Raw genomic sequence first — 17,026 nt, 5'->3', positions numbered from 1 at the left:
GAACGTGATGGTGAGCCTTCTTCAATGTACTTTCAGCGTACCTCCACAATATTGGTTGGAAGGGAGTTCTGAGATTTTGACCCAGTGACGGTGAAGGAACGGCGATATATTTCCAATTTGAGATGGTGAGTGGCTTGGAGGGGAAGTTGTATATTGGTGGTGCTCCCATTGTATCTACTGCCCTTGTCCTTCTAGATAGAATGCGTCATGAGTTTAGAAGATGCTGTCTAAGGAGCTATGGTGAATTTCTGCAGTGCATCTTGTAGATGATAACTGAAATCCAGCCCATGTCATATTTTAATTGAAATGTCCTGCTCTTTGAATCATCTGGTATGAAACTGATGCATGCATAAATATCTTTAATTTTATGATTTTGCATGGTAGACTCATAGCTTGATCTTTCTACTGAATACAAAGGAAATGCATTCACATTAAAAATAATATTGCCAAAGTACACTTCTAATTAAATTAGGGACATAAACCAGATTACAAACAGCAACTTCAAATATAAAGAATAAATTTCTGAGAACCATTACGAAAACACATTGTATTTGTAAAAAAATGTATACAAAACGTCTACACATAGTCGTGGTTAGTGTTTCTAAAGTTTATTTTGTTCATTTATGGGATGTGAATGTCACTGGCAAAGTCAATGTTTATTGAATTTATTTATTGTCTTTGAGAAGTTGACGGTGAGCTGCCTTCTTGATTGTTGTAGACATTGGAATGTGGGGATACCCACAGGGTTGTTAGGAAGGGAACTCCAGGATTTTGACCCAGTGACACTGAAGGAATGGCGATATATTTCTAATTCAGGATGGTGAGTGGCTTGAAGGGGAAATTGCATTTGATGGGTGTTCTCATGTATCTGCTACCCTTGTCCTTTCAGATGGAGGTGATCATGGATTTGGAAAGTTAAAAATCACACAAAACCAGGTTATAGTCCAACAGGCTAATTTGGAAGGACTAGTTTTCAGAGTGCTGCTCCTTCATCAGGTGGTTGTGGAGTATAAGATCGTAAGACCATAAGACCGTGAGACATAGGAGTGGAAGTAAGGTGTCTTACGACCTTATTCTCCACAACCACCTGATGAAGGAGCAGCGCTACGAAAGCTGGTGCTTCCAAATAAACCTATTGGACTATAACCTGTTGTTGTGTGATTTTTAACTTTGTCCACCCCAGTCCAATACTGGCATCTCTAAATCATGGATCTGGAAGGTCCTGTCGAAGGAGCCTTGGTGAATTTCTGCAGCAAATCTTACAGAGGGTACACACTGTCACTAATGAGCATTGGTGGTGGAGGGAGTGGATGCTCACAGTGGAGAATGAGGTTCTGTTTCATCTTTGGTGAACATCTTTAATCCTGCTGGAGCTGCACTCCTCCAGGCAAGTGGGGAAATATTCCATCACACTCCTGACTGAGTACCTTGTAGATGATGGACAGACTCTGAGGAGACAGGCAGTGAGTTAACTCACCACTAAATTCCCAACCTCTGGCGTGCTCTTGACGCTAGAGTATTTATGTAGTTGACGCAGTTCAGTTTCTGATCAGTCATAATCTCCAGGATGTTAGCAGTTGGTGAATTCAGTGATGGGAATGCAGTTGAGGGTCAAAGGTTCAACTATATCGTGTTGGAAGTGGTCATTGTGTTCCTTGCAAAGTTATTACAAGTAACATACTGCGTTGAACTCTGAGTCACATTCTGTTGTTAAGATGCAGATTTTTCTGATGTTTGTAAAGTTCGTCTTGCTCATTTGTGAGATGTGGATACCACTGGCAAGGTCAACGTTTATTGAATTGATTTGGTTGATTCCGGAGTTGGGAGGGTTGGCTTATGAGGAGAGATTGGGTAGACTGGGATTATTCTCATTGGCATTTAGAAGAATGAGGGGGGATCTCAGAGAAACTTACAACATTATGAGATAAGATAGAAGCAGGGAGGCTGTAGAAAGCAGAACTAGGGGGCATCACCCTCAAAATAAGGGGGAGCAGATTTCGGACTGAGTTGAGGAGGAATTTCTTCATTCAAAGGGTTTGTGAATCTGTGGAATTCCCTGTCTAGGGAAGCAGTTGACATTACCTCGTTGAATGTTTTTAAGGCAAGGATAAATTTTTGAACAGTAAAGGGATTTAGAGTTATGGTGGGAGGGCGGGTAAGTGGAGCTGAGGCCACAAAAAGGTCAGCCATGATCATATTGAATGGCAGAGCAGGCTCGAGAGGCCTACTCCTCCTCCTAGTTCTTATGTTGTTAAGTCTTTAATAAAGGGGACGAAAATTACCTCAAAAACTCACTATTACTTCCAGACTTGAGCAGAATGTGATTTATATGTGGCATTAAATGAATGAATTTAACAATGAAAAAATGGAGAGCACAATAGCAGGAGCACTGAAGAGGTCAAATAAAGAGCATTCAGAATGATTGCTCCCAGAGGAGAGAGTGGAATACGAGAATGGGAAAAAAGACGATTACTGTAGAGATTTGGGACTCAATTGGGAATGAATCCATGGTCCAATTTTCCCCTTTCCCAGAGAGATGATCCGACTGTGAGGGTGAAGTAAGGGTACCACCACTTGCACACTCGATATGTCACCGACTGGAAGGGTTGAAAAGACATAGCGTGCTGATAAGACCCAAACTTAGAATCGAAAATGAATGAATTCCAAATTAGATTGGCTATGACAGGAGGCGTGACCAGTGACTTCAAGGAGCATCAGCATAAAGTTGTGAGAACTTTCAGTACAGTCACTAATGCCGAGCGTTGGACGTGAGAGTTGGACTCTGAGAATGGACAGTGAAAAGAACTGATAACTTTTGAAGTGAGGGTGTGACTGAGGATGCTCGGAATCAGCTGAATGGATAGAAAGATGGGTTGGATCACGAGGGGAAGTTAAGGAATTGGAAAGTAGAATTAGGGAGAGAAATACTTTGGTGCCTCTGTTTGGCCCTGGGAGCCCGTGCAGAGGGTGTGTGAAGTATTCAACAATAGGAACAGTGGGACACCATGGGGTCTGGACTACATTATTTCCCACACCCCCCAAAAAAATTGCATTTTGATTTAAATTTGTAAGTTTCCTTTGATATATTGAGTTGTGTTACGATGCTCGTCAGGGGCTGCTCAATCTAATTTGGCTCATTTTGACCAACACTTTTATTTTGAATGGTCGAGAGAGAATGATTAATCCAGGGACTGGAAAGGGAGACCGGAGAGCGTTGGCCTGGCAACAGCTGAAGGAGAAAGTGAGGGTAGAAACAGAAGAGAAAGAAAATTGAATGGGGATGGGGAGGGGGGAGGTGGCTGGGAAATAATAACAACCTTTGGGGTTGCTCAGTGGTTAGCCATGCTGCGTCACAGAGCCCGGGGACCGGGTTCGGTTCCAGCCTCAGGTGACTCTCTGTGTGCAGGTTGCTATTTCTCCCCTGTTCTGTGTGCAATCCCTCTGGGTGCTCCAGTTTCTTCCCACAGCCCAAAGGTGTGCAAGTTAGGTGGATCAGCCATTGGAAATGCAGGGTTACAGAGATAGGGTGGGGTCTGGGTGGGATGCACTTCAGAGGGTCAGTGTGGACTTGATTAGCCAAACGGCTTGCTTCCACACTGGGGGGGTTCTGAGATTTCTGTGAAAACAAGGGAAGAAGCAAGATACTGGATCAGTTGTTTATGTGAAATCTGACACAGATGAATCTGGTCGAGCAAAGATGTCAAGAATATGGGCCAAAGGCAGGTATAAGGAGTTAGGTCACAGATCGGTCATGATCCCAATGAATGGTCAAAGAAGTTGGAAGGGCTGAATAGCCTACTCTGCCTCCTGTGATTCTATGTTCCTAAAATGTTGCCAATGGCCTTCCAAAGGCTGTGGTGAAAATGAGCAAGTGAAGGGTGTTGGGAGAGTGAAGGGGTGGGTTTCTATTGGTCAATAAGGTTACTCTGGTAACGCAGTAGAAGCTCTGATTGTGTAGTCTTGGTGCAGTCATCTCGCTAGATGGTGAAGCTGCTGGTGTGCTCAGATTGAGACAGGGAGTTGAAGGAGCACTCGAGAGCGATGGAGGTGTTCCGATGCCGACGGTGGTAACCGTACTCTTTAACCGCCCGCAGGATGTAGCCCTTGAACGATGCCCCCATGAAGGCGTACATGATGGGGTTGAGGCAGCTGTGGAAGAGAGCGATGGTCTCTGTCACCTGGATGGCGATGTCCATCCTCTTGCTGCTGTCACATTCACTGATGAGCGTGTGCAACAGGTCTAGCAGACGGCAGAACCTGACGGTGTTGTACGGCAGCTGGGTCAGGAAGAAGACCCCCACGACGGCGAGGAGGACTCGCAGGGGTCCGCGTTTCTTTCCGCTCGGAGCTCTGCACACGGCCTTTGCCACCGCCGAGTAACAGTACAGCATGACCAGCGAGGGGATGGCGAAACCCATGAGGATCTCGAAGATCTGGATGGTGGCCTTGGCCGAGCGGGCCATGTGCAAGGGGAAGACGGAGATGCACAGTTCCCGGCCTTCAGTCCCGTGCACCGAAGTGAAGACGAAATCGGGGACGCTCAGCAAGATGGCCGCCGCCCAGACGCAAACGCAGACCACCTTGCCCTTGCTGCCGACGGCCGGAGAGCTCGTCGCCTTGGAGACGGCTAGGTATCGGTCAACGCTGATGCAGGCGAGGAAAAGCATCCCAGCGCTGAAGTTCATGACGAAGAGAGCTGAGGAGATTTTACACATGGCCACCCCTAATATCCACCCATGGATTGCGTAGACTGTCCAGAAGGGGAGAGTTATGAGAAGCAGCAAGTCAGCAATGGCCAGATTCAAGATGTACAAGTCAGTTTTCGACTTGAGCTTTTTGTAGTAGGTGTAAACGGCCACCACCAATGAATTTCCAGCAAGCCCAATGATCAGAGTGACCGCATAGAACACTGGCAGGAAATACTTGGCAAACCGTCTCACGTTATCCTTCTGACATATATGATAATAATCGTCATAGTTGATGCTGTAATTTCTGTAGTCGCTATCAGTCCCGTTATAATAACTGTTCTGGTAATAGTCATAAATGTCTTCATCCTCCATGGCACCTTCAAGATAAAATAACAGCAATCATGTTATCCGAAAAATTACGTTTGCAGAATAGGCAAGGTTTTTCACCCATTGTCTGGTGTCTCCACCTCTGCGGGACATCCCAAAACACCTCTTAACCTGTTAATCAAAGTTGTTGCTCTGAAGTAGATGCTCTCAGTGCTCCAGAGCACAGCAAGCTCCCACAAATAATAACTGAGCATTTACCTTTTTGTGCTGCGTGTTACTGAGTGAAGGGTGTTGGTCAGGACATTAGGAGCAACTCTGTGCACCCCCCCCTTGACTCTAAGGAATTTAATGGGATTGTTTCCTTTCAGGTCAATGGGCAAGTGTTCATCATCTCACGGATAAATGCCAGCACCTCTGACAATGCGGCCTTCCCTCAGTCACACCGAAGTGGGTGTAGTTCAACCTGTGATGGGGTTTGCATTATACTGAATGGTCTCAAATATCATTTAAGGTGCACCTTTGGGTGCTGTGTAAAATCCCGGTGCCTGTTGATGGCAAGGGTGGGGGTGGATAGTCATTGGTAAGGTTGATCGAGTCTGTGATTTGGAACCGTTTGTCACCAAACACACCACCAGAGGCATGGACTCTAGATCCACTCCTCCATCAGTTACGGGAGATGGACCACTTTAAACTCTTGCGTGTTCACTGTCCAAGGCTCAAACATTCCTTCCAGTTAAAGCAGTGATTAACTTACACTCCTTTCAATCTAGTCTACTGCTCACAATGAGAAACACTGTCTCTAGCTCTCATTCTGTCCTGGAATGTTCCAGAGAAGTCCAATGCAAGCTGAAGGAACAGCACCTTATTTTCCACTTTGGCAGTTGCAGCCTTCAGGAGTTCATTGAGTTCAGAGCCTGAACACAGTCTCCATTTCGATACCTTCCCTGTGCTCCCCCTGCCCTTTTCTCCAGGTCTGTATCTTGTTCCCCATTGTTTTTCTCTACTCTGTCATTATCACTGACTCTGGATTCTTCCACCCCATCCCAGGTCCAGTCCTCCCTCTCTGCCCTGCACCCTTTACCTGATGAAGGGCTAATGCCCGAAGTTATCTCTCCAGCTCCTCGCATGTTGCCTGACCGGCTGTGTTTTTCCAGCGTCACCCTTTTTGACACTTATCTACATCTACCTTCCCACCTATCTGCTCCACCCTTCCCAGTGACCAATCACAATCACCTCCTAGCTACATCCACCTATTGCCATCCCACCTGCCTTTCCCCCAGCCCCACCCCCTCTGCTATTTATTTCTCAGTCCCCTTCCCCCTCCCCCAGTCCTGATGAAATGTCCTGACCTCCTGCTGCTCTGATGTTGCCTGACCTGCTGTGCTTTTTCCAGCTCCACACTTTATCCGCTCTGATTCTCCAGTGTCTGCAGTCCTCACTATCTCCAAGATTCTAGATCTCTGTCTTGCCTTCTGTAAAAACATTGCCACTCACTTTTGTCTTTGTTCTGTGACATCTTTGATCTCCCATCTTCCTGAACCTTTCCCTTTTCTGAATGCCGTAACACCCATGACTTTTTGCACTCAGTTCCAGGATTTAGACGCACCGACACTGAAGGGACGGCGATATATTTCCAAGTCAGGATGGGGAGTGACTTGGAGGGAACTTGCAGGGGGTGATGTTTCCATACTGACCAGGTCCCTGCAGGCTGGTCCAAATGCCTTCCTCACTATCCTATCCACCTGCAACTCTACTTTTAAGGAGCTATGAACCTGCACACCCAAGGTCTCTTTGTTCAGTAACACTCCCCAGGACCAACCAAAGGGTCTGTTTCCATGCTGTACATCTCTATGACTCTTTGAAGGTAAGAAGAGCTGTTCTCCCAGACAGTGGTGGAGGAGAGTGGAGCATTGGATGGCTCCTTGGATGCTGCCTGACCTGCTGTGCTTTTCCAGCACCACTCTAATCTAGACATCTTTTGCCATTGGATGTTTAAGGCAGATTCAGAACTAATAAGGAATTCCGAAGTCACAGAGTCACACAGTACAGAAGCCAACCCTTCAGTCCCACCGATCCATGCCAACCATAATCCCAAACTGAACTAGTCCCATCTGTCTGCCCTTGGCCCATATCCGTCCAAACATTTCTTATTCATGAACTTATCCAAATGTCTTTTAAACATTGTAACTGTACCCGCATCCACCACTTCCTCTGGAAGTTCATTCCACACACAAACCACTCTCTGTGTAAAAAAAAAGTCATTTTTAAATCTTTCTCCTCTCACCTTAAAAATATGCCTCCTAGTCTTGAAATCCCCCACCCTAGGGAAAAGACTCCTGCTATTCACCTTATCTATGTCCCTCGTGATTTTGTAAACCTCCATAGGATTACCCCTCAGCCTCCTACTGCACTCCAGTGAAAAAAGTCCCAGCCTATCCAGCCTCTCCCCATAACTCAAGCTCTCCATTCCCGGCGACATCCTGGGAAATCCCTTCTGAACCCTCTCCGGTTGTCAGAAGAGGTAGAAATGTGGAGTAATCAGATCAAGTATATTCTTCTAGTATGGTAGAACAGGCTAGATGGGGCCAATTCCCCAATGCCTGCTCTTAAATTGGGTGCACTTCTCAATGTGTTTGTGACTTGTTGTGATGAGACACTGTTGTGATGAGACATTGTTGTGAAGAGACACTGTTGTGATGAGACATTGTTGTGAAGAGACACTGTTGTGAGACACTGTTGTGAAGAGACACTGTTGTGAAGAGACACTGTTATGATGAGACACTGTTGTGAAGAGACACTATTGTGAAGAGACACTGTTGTGATGAGACACTGTTGTGAAGAGACACTGTTGTGAAGAGACACTGTTGTGATGAGACACTGTTGTGAAGAGACACTGTTGTGAAGAGACACTGTTGTGATGAGACACTGTTGTGAAGAGACACTGTTGTGAAGAGACACTGTTGTGAGACACTGTTGTGATGAGACACTGTTATGAAGAGACACTGTTGTGATGAGACACTGTTGTGATGAGACACTGTTGTGATGAGACACTGTTGTGATGAGACAGTGTTGTGAAGAGACACTGTTGTGATGAGACAATGTTGTGAAGAGACACTGATGTGAAGAGACACTGTTGTGAAGAGACACTTGTGATGAGACGCTGTTGTGAAGAGACACTGTTGTGAAGAGACACTGTTGTGATGAGACACTGTTGTGAAGAGACACTGTTGTGATGAGACACTGTTGTGAAGAGACACTATTGTGAAGAGACACTGTTGTGATGAGACACTGTTGTGAAGAGACACTGTTGTGATGAGACACTGTTGTGAAGAGACACTATTGTGAAGAGACACTGTTGTGAAGAGACACTGTTGTGAAGAGACACTTGCTTCTCCACTCTCTTAACACTTAATTTTTCATCGAGAATATTCAGTCTGACTCCTGACTTAGGAGTCACCTCGAATACAAGAATGACCAGACTTGTCACACTCGTTCTGAAGGCTATGTCAAAGAGAAGGAAATTTATTTGTGTGGAGCTGTTGCTTGAGTTGATGAATGGGATATTTAAATATAGAGAGGCTCCCAATGAATATACAAAATAGTCAGTACTTAAAAGCAATCTCTGCTGTTAGATCGCACGGCAGTGACACTGACTGAATGTTAATTGGCAACATGAGAGAGCGAGGTTATGTCTTTGTTTGCTTTGAATTTTTCACTCACGTTCTTGAGTGAAGGGTAACCTCTGAAGCAAAGATGAACTACCTGCACCTCTGGGGAGAATCAGCTTCTATCCTTTTGAGTTGAACAATGTAGTCTGAATGGAAGGGAAGACATTAACGTGGAGAGTTGTTGAGGTTTGGAAAAATACTGCCTCAAAGGCGTGTGGCGGAAGCTTCAGGCAGCAAGTTTGAACAGGGTAGAACCAAGCAGCAGGACACACATTGGACACCCCTTTTGAAGAGCTGCTTTTGAACGACATCTTCCTGCGCACTGTCGTTCTCTGCAGAGCTCCCAGTGTCCACTGGAAGTTTCCAGAGGAGGATGCGTTTGAAGGCCTGCTATGAAGGTCAGTTGGCGAGCTGTGAAGCTCTGCACAATCACTTGTCGTGTGGTTTGCCTGGTTTAGGCATGCCCTGGGCTCATTTGGTTTGGGTGCGGGTGGAGGGATGGCAGGGCTAATGGCATGCCTCCAGGTGGTGGCGAGCTGAGCCACGTTCATTGAGGGCCCAATGAGCGCAGGACCTGCAGCCCCACCCATGGGAGCTATCTGCCAATCTGAGCAGCACCTGCATCACCAAGGGTCCAGCAGTGGGCAATTCCAGGTTGAAGTTCCAATAGATGGGCAACGCGAGTGAGTCAGGGGCATTGGGCATCTTGGGGAAGGAGTGAATGAAGGGTTAGGTTTTAATTCTTGGTGGAGAGGATACTGGTGGTGGTATTAATGGCTGGTAGGGGAAATCCCCTTTGACCCTCTGATAACAGACACCTTCCTTTCCTTCCTGCCCTACTTTAACAACTTTAAACAAAACATATCATCCATCATACAATCAGGCCTGATAGTTGTTTGTGATTTGCAAATTGAAATAAAACTCTGTATTAAAAGAAAAAAATCACGAGAGGCATGTATAAGGTGAAGAGACAAGGCCTTTTCCCTGGGAAAGGGGAGTCCAGAACTAGAGAGCATAGGTTTACGGTGAGAGGGGAGAGATTTAAAAGGGATCTAAGGGGCAACGTTTTCATACAGAGGGTGGTGCAAGTGTGGAATGAGCTGCCAGAGGAAGTGGTGGAGGCTAGTACAGTTACAACATTTAAAAGCTATCTGAATCGGTATAAGATTAGGAGGGGTTTAGAGGGACATCGGCCAAGTGCTGGTAAATGAGACTAGGTCAGATTAGAATATCTAGTTGGCATGGGCAAGTTGGATTGAAGGGTCTGTTTCCGTGCTGTACATCTCTATGACTCTATAAAATCGACTCCAACACTGTCTAACCAACCTTTAACCTCTGGTGTTTAAGCATGTCTGCCTGCACAGCCTTGTAATAGGGCATTGTGGCGCAGTGGTACTGACCCTATCTCTGAGCCAGGAGGCCCGGGTTCAAATACACAGAGGCTGCGTAATGGCAACGCTGAACAGGTCGATAAGAAAATGGCGCGGGGTGGGTCATTCAGGTGGGTGACCGGCTCAATGGAGCCGGAATTGTTTCTTCAAGTACGGTGGGCAGGCTGCCTATTCTGACACCCGCTCACTTCGACCCTTGCTTGCAGTAGGTGGGTGTTTGGTGGGGGTGGGGGAAGGGTGCGGCAGGGGAATCGTGGGCTGGACTGTCGAACCATTTTTCGTCATCTGCTACCCCTCCATGCCCAGAGAAGACTCACTTCAGAGACCCTCCGCGCACATCTTGTGTCTGAATCTGGGAGCATTGGATATCCCCCCCCCCCAGTATTCAGATCAAAATAATTCGATGGTGCACACTGGCTTATCTGTGTGGTGGGGGTGGGGGGTGGGGGGGGGGGGGGGGGTAGAGGGCTTGTATATATTTATGTCTACACTGTCCCAGTACAGAACTCTTGACAGTTTACAGTTAACTCTTGGCTTGCTGCCACCCATTTCAGTTAGAATGAAACTCCAGGCTGATCACTTTTAGACTGATACACCAGTCAGTTCATCAGGTTGTGAGCTTGAACCGAGCATCACTGTTACTATTAATGCCCATAGTTGTCACAAGGCAACACAAGGTCATTGAAAAAAAAAATCCCCAGCTAACTTCTTTTCCTCCCCTCTGCTTTGGAACTGGGTGAGGCAGCTTACTGGAGCGTGGCTGCCTTGCTCAATTTTGCATTTTTGAGGTTGTGTATGTGAGAAATTGAGCGTTTTGCAGTAAGTGCTACAACCTGCAGCTGATAATGATTGGGGAAGAAAAGGAAATACTTGCATTTTAACGCACCTCAGAATGCTTCAAAAACAACTCGAGTTTGTTATAGTTTCCTAAACACAGGCAAATTCGGTGGCCATGGGGGTGTAAAACCTTTGAGGGGAATATTTAGTTAAACTTTGGAAGTAAGACTTCATAAGCGAGTTCCGGGCAAAACGCCTCAATCCTCTTGATGCCTGAGGGATGGATTTTCCCTTTGACATGAAATGGGTGTCAGAAACCTGCATGGTGCAGGTGAACAGTCAGTGACTTGCCCCAAATTGAGGGCAAAAGTCCTGCACAATTGCGGAGAGAAGGTGGACTTTATAACTTTACTATAATTTCTCTGTCCCTGAAGTTGTAAAACCTCTCTACAACTTTATAAAACATGAAATTAAAAAAAAGTCTCTCAGCTGCCAGGGTCCCCATTGTTATGGGAATTAACTGTCAGTCATCATCTAACTGTCAGGCATTCTCTGTGGCAATGTGTCTATCTATCAGAGTCCATCTACCAACTAATCAGCTCTCCTCTCTCATACCCTTGACACAAGCTAGCTTATCTTCCCTGTTCATAGGTTCAACTCCCAAACTCCTCATTAATGGCCCCAAGCTTCCAATTGCCCGCCACTTCAATAACCCAGTGTGTTCCCCAGTCAACCCCCCCATGTGTTCTCCAGCCGACAACTCAGTGCGTTCCCCAGTGCGTTCCCCGCCAACGCCCCCAGTGTGTTCCCGAGCCGAAAACCCAGTGCGTTCCCCACCCAACACCCCAGTGTGTTCCCCAGCCAACCCTTCCCAGCGTGTTCCCCAGGCAACACCACAGTGTGTTCCCCAGCCAACCCTTCCCAGCGTGTTCCCCAGCCAACACCACAGTGTGTTCTCCAGCCAACCGCCCCCAGTGTGTTCCCCAGTCAACAACCCAGTGTGTTCCCCAATCAACCCCCCAGTGTGTTCCCCAGTCAACAACCCAGTGTGTTCCCCAATCAACCCCCCAGTGTGTTCCCCAGCCAACACTCCAGTACGTTCACCAGCAAACACCCCAGTGTGTTCCCCCATGTGTTTCCCAGTCAACCTCCCAGTGTGTCCCCTAGCCAACCCCCCAGAATATTCCCCAGTTAACCCCCCAGTGTGTTCACCAGCCAACACCCCAGTGTGTTCCCCCAGTGTGTTCCCCAGCCAACCCCCCCAGTGTGTTCCCCAGTCAACCACCCAGTGTGTTCCCCAGTCAACCCCCCAGTGTGTTCCCCAGTCAACCCCCCCCAGTGTGTTCCCTAACCAATAGCCCAGTGCGTTCCCCAGCCAACACCCCAGTGCGTTCCCCAGCCAACACCCCAGTGCGTTCCCCAGCCAACACCCCAGTGCGTTCCCCGGCCAACACCCCAGTGCGTTCCCTGGCCAACACCCCAGTGCATTCCCCGGCCAACACCCCAGTGCATTCCCCAGCCAACACCCCAGTGTGTCCCCCAGCCAACACCCCAGTGCATTCCCCAGCCAACACCCCAGTGCGTTCCCCAGACAACACCCCAGTGCATTCCCTAGCCAACACCCCAGTGTGTCCCTCGCCAACTCCCCAGTGCATTCCCCAGCGAACCTCTCTGTCTCAGACCTGCTACAGTTCTACACCGAGGATCAGTGCAAGCTGGAAGATCCACATTTCATTTCCCAACTGGGACCCTGCTGCCTCCACACTCAACGTCCAGTTCAATAATTTTAGACTCCGAATACCTCCTTCCCCATCCTCACGCCCCAGGCCCTGTCAGCACAGCCAACCCATGGTCCCCATTATCAGCTTTCTCCTTCCCTGGCTTACCCTCATTCATCCCTTTGTTTACCTAGCTTACTTTTTCTCTCTCTGAGCTCCGTCTCCACCATCTGTGTCTAGCTGCAATCAATTCTGAAAAAGGGCCACTGGCCCCAAAATGTTAACTCTGCTTTCTCTCTGTAGATGCTGCCAGACCTGCTGAGTTTCTGTTTTTGGTTCAGATCTTCAGCATCCATAGTTCTTTATTTTGCTTTACCCCATAAAAGATAATTTACCCTTTGGTGTTTCTTGCAAATTGTCCTGATGTGCGCAAGACTAACAGTTTTGTCAAAATGTGTCTTTTTGTTTAGCTATGTACAAGTTCTGTATGACTAAATGATAACTAAACATTTAATTGGAGAGATTTATATCACATGTCGAAGGTTATATCAGTTAGCACTTTCTGCAGAGGAAGGGGAGAAAGTATTTACTGTGAATTCAGTTATGTGCCAAATGAAGACTGAGAGACCCAGCTATGCTTGAGAATCTCTGTGCACGAGAATCTGTGCACGAAGCAGAAAGCAAACAGTGGGGAAATGGTGCAGAAAAGTTTGTATTTTTGGGAGAGGAGTAAGAAAATTATGTCGTCCATTCATGTCACAACTCAATACTCTGTGCAAAGGTTTGCCTGACCCGAGGTGCAAGAAGTCAAACGTGCAGAAGTTATAGAGTCATAGAGATGCACTGAAACAGACCCTTCGGTCCAACTTGTCCATGCCGACCAGATATCCCACCTGCCAGCACCTTACCCATATCCCCCCCAAACCCTTCTTATTCATAAACCCATCCAGATGCCTTTTAACTGTTGCAATAGTACCAGCCTCCATCACTTCCTCTGGCAGCTCATTCTCACAAACGTACCATCCTCTGAGTGAAAAAGTTGCCCCATAGGTGTCTTTTATATCTTTCCCCTCTCACCCTAAACCTATGCCCTCTTGTTCTGCACACCCCGACCCCAGGGAAAAGACTTTATCTATTTATCCTATCCATGCCCCTCATGATTTTATAAATCTCTATAAGGTCACCTCTCAGCCTCTGACGCTCCAGGGAAAACAGCCCCAGCCTGTTCAACCTCTCCCTATAGCTCAAATCCTCCAACCCTGGCAACATCCTTGTAAATCTTTTCTGAACCCTTTCAAGTTTCACAACATCTTTCCGATTGGAAGGAGACCAGAATTGCACACAATATTCCAACAGTGATCTAACCAGTGTCCTGTACAGCCGCAACATGAGAAGGCTGTTCTCACCATAAGTGATATAACGGAGGAAAAGCTTTCGGTGTGGGCAGTGCTGAGGATTTACGTTTTGCAGAGCAAGCTGAAGTGCAAACAGTATTTTAGATTGCTGGATAGACACGGGAAGAGAAAATAACATTTATGGTGCACGAATGAAGTTTACTTTGACCCTGTACTTGTAGAAGTGCAGTCGGTTCGTAGATTAGTGAGTAAAGTCGCTGCCAAAGGCAGTGTGAAGATCCATCACTCGCAGATTGGAGAAATAATCACCATGAAAATTAAATCTTCAGTAAATCTAATGGCCAGTGTGATTGCTGCTCCCCTGTTTGGGGCCCATTCACTTGACTGTTCACCCAGTGATTCATCATCTTCAAAGATGTCTTGCTGTTTATCTGAACTTTTGAGATGGTGAGCTGGATAATGATTGTGACGTAGCAACATCAATGAAGCATTGCTCGGAACGTAGATAATCTCTCCGGATCTCTTTTCTCAGTTTACAAACGCTTACAATGAGGGCGTGCCCATTTAAAATGGAGATGAGGAAAGGTTTTTTACTCTCAGGGAGCTCAGAGTCTTCGCAATTCCCTTTCTCAAAAGGAAGTGGATGCAGTACCTGTAAATCTTTTGAAGGCAGAGGGAGATAATTTCTTGGTACCGAGGGGGTGAAAGGTTATTGGGGCTATGCAGGAATGTAGAGTTGAGGTTAAAGTCAGATCAGCCATGATCTTACAGAACTGATTGGAAGGGCCTACTCTCATTCCTCGTTTGTATGTTTTATAAAATGCAGCACAAACCTTTCTTCCAGTGCTGAACCTGGAGGGGTCGGGTGCGGGATGACGCACTTTTTAGACTTGCTTCAGGGGAGTGAGATGGGCCTGATTTTAAAAGTGGCCGTCAAGCCAGGAGCGGGGGGGGGCATTTAGATGGTGGTTAATATGGCAGTCATAAGGTCAAAGGTTATAGGGAGAAAAGGGGATGATGGGGTTGAGAAACTTATCAGCCATGACTGAACGGCGGAGCAGACTCGATGGGCTGAGTGGCCTAATTTCTGCTCCTATGGCTTACGGTCTATGGTCATAGACTTCCTTCTGCCTGTGTGACCTGCTCCCACTTGCCACTGTTTGAACTGGTGGTGTCTCCAGTGATGGCGATGAGCCTACCCCAGGCAGAGCGGCGCATTCTGATTGATATTTACATTATAGAATGGAATCATAGACTCCCGTCAGTGCAAAAGGAGGCCATTCAGATGATCAGGTCTGCACCGACCCTCCAAAGAACGTCTCAGCCAGATCTTGTAACCCTGAGTTTCCCATAGCCAATCCACCCGATCCTGCACATCATTGGATTGAGGGAGGAAACCCACACAGACACGGGGAGAATGTGCAAACTCCATACAGACAGACAGTCGCCTGAGGCTGGGATTGAACCCAGATCCCTGGCGCTGTGAGGCAGCAGTGCTAGCCACTATGGGGCTTGGGATCCAACTTTTACTGGAGAGCCAATGGTCTAGTGGTAAAGTTGCTAGCCTATTAATCCAGAGACCCAAGTAATATTCTGTGGACCCTGGTTCAAACCCCGCTATGGTAGATAATGGAATTTGAAATCAATAATTTTAAAAAAGTACCTAATGATGACCATGAAACTATTGCCAATTGTCGGGGAAAACACATCTGGTTCAAAGATATCCTTTAGAAAAGGAAACTGCCTACCTGGTCTGGGCCTGCATGTGACTCCAAACCCACAGCAATGTAGTTGACCCTTAACTGGCCTCTGGGCATTAGGGATGGGCAATAAATGCTGGCCTCACCAATGACGCCTTCATCCCGTGAATGAATGAAAAATAACTTCAAAATGTTAAACCTGAGACAAGACCGGTAGGAAACAGGAAGCTCAAACTGATAAGGCCCAACGCTATCACTTTATTGAGAGGATATTGCATCTTCAATATCACATGGGGTCGATACAGAGTAGTGAGAGTAGAACGTATGTGCATTGGTGAAATAATCAAGAACGAGGGGGATGCAGGAGTTAAGGGAACTGCCAAAAGAAACCATGGTGAGAAGGTTTAGGCCGCCCAGTGAGTGGTGAGGATCAGGAATGTGCTGACAGTGAGGTGGAGCTGCTGAAAAGGATCGTCAGTTGAAAAGAAAGGATGTGGAATAGGCTGCGCACTGGCACCGGCGAAATTGCTCCTTTGTGAGCCAGCACAGAAAGGACGGGCCAAATGGTCTCCTTCAGTGGCCATTCTGTGAGCTGTCCTTCATCTCAGTAGAAGGAGCAGTGCCATTCTGGGCTCTGTTGAGGAATTCTCCTCCTCCCCAACAGCCCATACAACCCGGGCCAGCCCCAGCACCCACTTCAGGCTGTGCTTCCTCACTGACCAGTTCCCCCTCACACCTCTGCTGCCTGAAATCCAGCTCCTGCCTCCCAGCACAAGATGCCAAATACAATTGGAACGATTTCCCGAAGCCTGGACTTCAGTTTCTTAAAAAAGTGCAGCAATAGTGGACATCTCCCCTTGGTGTGACCTGACAATTCCTAAGAACGCTGCAGTACAGGTTTCAATCATCCCTCACTGACATCTATCAGCTATTCAGAACAAAGCACCACCATCGAGATGCTAAGTCATTCTGTGGAACTATTTACGATGGATGGACTTGCATTCTGTAGCAACTCTAGTGCACCAGACATTTCAAAGGGCTTCACATTCAATGATGTACTTTGATGTCGTGGTCAAAATGCAGAAAAGACCACAGCCAATTTTCCCACAAATAGCAATGTGATAAGAGCAGGAGCCCTTTCAACCCGTTGAGGAGAAAATGAGGACTGCAGATGCTAGTGATCAGAGTTGAGACTGTGACGCTGGAAAAGCACAGCAGGTCAGGCAGCATCCGAGGAACAGGGCAGTCGACGTTTCGGGCATAAGGAATCCTGATGAAGGCCTTATGCCCAAAACGTCGATTCTCCTGCACCTTGGATGCTTCCTGACCTGCTGTGATTTTCCAGCACCACACTCTTGACTTTCAACCCATTTGAGATTGTGGTCCTCAATGCCAGTTTGGC

At 47.1% G+C, this 17,026-nt stretch overlaps 2 protein-coding genes across 5 annotated transcripts in view; one reads left to right on the top strand and one right to left on the bottom strand.

Annotated features, from left to right (window-relative positions):
• acad11 (acyl-CoA dehydrogenase family, member 11) overlaps positions 1-17,026 on the top strand; it is a 244,274-nt gene that overhangs the window by 159,331 nt on the left and 67,917 nt on the right. The gene's annotated exons all lie outside the window — the stretch shown is intronic.
• Positions 345-17,026, bottom strand: part of LOC140464864 (atypical chemokine receptor 4-like) — a 37,115-nt gene continuing 20,433 nt past the window's right edge. For all 3 annotated transcript variants that reach the window (XM_072560419.1, XM_072560418.1, XM_072560420.1), the window contains one exon: positions 345-5,065. In XM_072560419.1, the coding sequence (XP_072416520.1) occupies positions 3,978-5,060 (1,083 nt within the window). In that variant the 5' untranslated portion in view covers positions 5,061-5,065 and the 3' untranslated portion in view covers positions 345-3,977. The remainder of the gene's footprint in view (positions 5,066-17,026) is intronic.

This window comes from Chiloscyllium punctatum, chromosome 41 (genome assembly GCF_047496795.1).
Source record: "Chiloscyllium punctatum isolate Juve2018m chromosome 41, sChiPun1.3, whole genome shotgun sequence".
Taxonomy (NCBI): domain Eukaryota; kingdom Metazoa; phylum Chordata; class Chondrichthyes; order Orectolobiformes; family Hemiscylliidae; genus Chiloscyllium; species Chiloscyllium punctatum.
This window is presented reverse-complemented; position numbering and strand designations above follow the sequence as displayed.